Raw genomic sequence first — 1,605 nt, forward strand, 5'->3', positions numbered from 1 at the left:
TTTAATTTTCGTAATTTATACAAAATCGTTATTTAATAGTAAGGGTGTTACATGGCGGAGATATATCTCAAGGAGAATGTGGCACGACATGGAGTGCCAGTTTCTATCATATCCGACCGAGATGGTCGTTTTGTGTCAAGGATTTGGCAAATGTTTCAGAAGGCTTTTGGTTCTCAATTGAATCTTAGCACGACCTTTCACCCACAGACGGACGACCAGAGTGAACGAACGATACAAACTTTGGAAGACATGTTACGTGCTTGTGTGATGGACTTTGGTGGAAGTTGGGATAATCACTTGCATTTAATAGAGTTTTCCTACAATAATAGCTATCACACCAGCATCCAGGCCGCCCCGTTTGAAGCTTTGTATGGGCGAAAGTGTCGGTCCCCGTTGTTTTGGGCGGAGACCGGAGATAAACAGCTTATCGGTCCAGAATTGGTTCAAGAAATCACAAATAAGATTGCTCAGATATGCGACCGTATCAAGACAGCTCGTGATAGACAGAAAAGCTACGCCGACAAACGACGCAAACCGTTGGAATTTGAGGTTGGAGACATGGTTTTATTGAAAGTCTCGCCTTGGAAAGGCGTAGTGCGATTTGGGAAGTGTGGAAAGTTGAATACGCGTTACATTGGACCATTCGAAATTTTGGAGAAAATACCGTTAAATATAAGCTGAAGCTTCCGGAAGAACTTAGCAGTGTCCATGACACGTTTCATGTGTCTAATCTCAAGAAAAGTCCTACTCAAGAAACAATCATCATTCCAGCAGATGAGATTCACGTTTACGACAAACTCCAATTTGCCGAAGAACCTGTTGAGATTACGGACTGGATGGTCCACAAAACACGGAGAAGTCGTATTAAACTCGTCAAAGTTCGTTGGAATTCACGTCACGGCCAAGAGTTTACATGGGAACGTGAAGACCAAATCAAGTCAAAGTACCCGCATTTGTTTCAGAACTCCCCTGCAACCGATAACGCAACTTGAATTTCGAGACGAAATTCTTTTAACCGGGGGAGAATGTGACAACTCGCACTTGTCATGTCATTTTTGTACAATCTGAACAGTATGTTATATGTTATGGTTGTGTAGTTTGAACATATGATGTGCATGAATCCATTGATTACGTTTAAAGAACTCAAAAACTATTTCATGATGCATGATGACCATTATTATTGATGTTGACTCGAAACTGTTTAAACAGTGCACAGTATGAAACTAGCACACTTATCAGATAAACTAGTAGTACTGACAGGAGCTTATGTAACACCCCGAAAATGTAAATCTTTAAACAAGTAAACTAACTAGGAATTAAAATAACCTAGTTACATAAAAATCTTGTAGTAACTTATGAGAGGGTTAAAGCACTAAACATGAACTAAATGAAAGTTGGGGGACAATTACTGGTTAAATGGAAAATAATTTTAATAAAACATAAAATCAAAATCCAAACACACACAAGTGTGTGTGTGTCTGGATCGATCCAAGCACAGGGCGACCAGGAGAAAACCCCCACAAACCTAGTTCAGACTTAATCTCTCAAATTGAAGATCAAAATCCGTTCTAAATCAAAATCCGAGCACGGAATAGTGATCCCCAC

The 1,605-nt window shown here is 39.9% G+C and overlaps 1 protein-coding gene across 1 annotated transcript; it reads left to right on the forward strand.

The window, feature by feature from the left end:
* Positions 1-267: 267 nt before the first annotated feature.
* On the forward strand, positions 268-992 carry LOC110876011. The gene is made up of 2 exons (XM_022124194.1): positions 268-561; positions 678-992. Exons 1-2 carry the CDS (start codon positions 268-270, stop codon positions 990-992), a joined length of 609 nt encoding a protein of 202 aa, XP_021979886.1.
* Positions 993-1,605: the final 613 nt, after the last annotated feature.

The sequence above is a fragment of the Helianthus annuus genome, chromosome 9, assembly GCF_002127325.2.
Source record: "Helianthus annuus cultivar XRQ/B chromosome 9, HanXRQr2.0-SUNRISE, whole genome shotgun sequence".
NCBI classification, from domain to species: domain Eukaryota; kingdom Viridiplantae; phylum Streptophyta; class Magnoliopsida; order Asterales; family Asteraceae; genus Helianthus; species Helianthus annuus.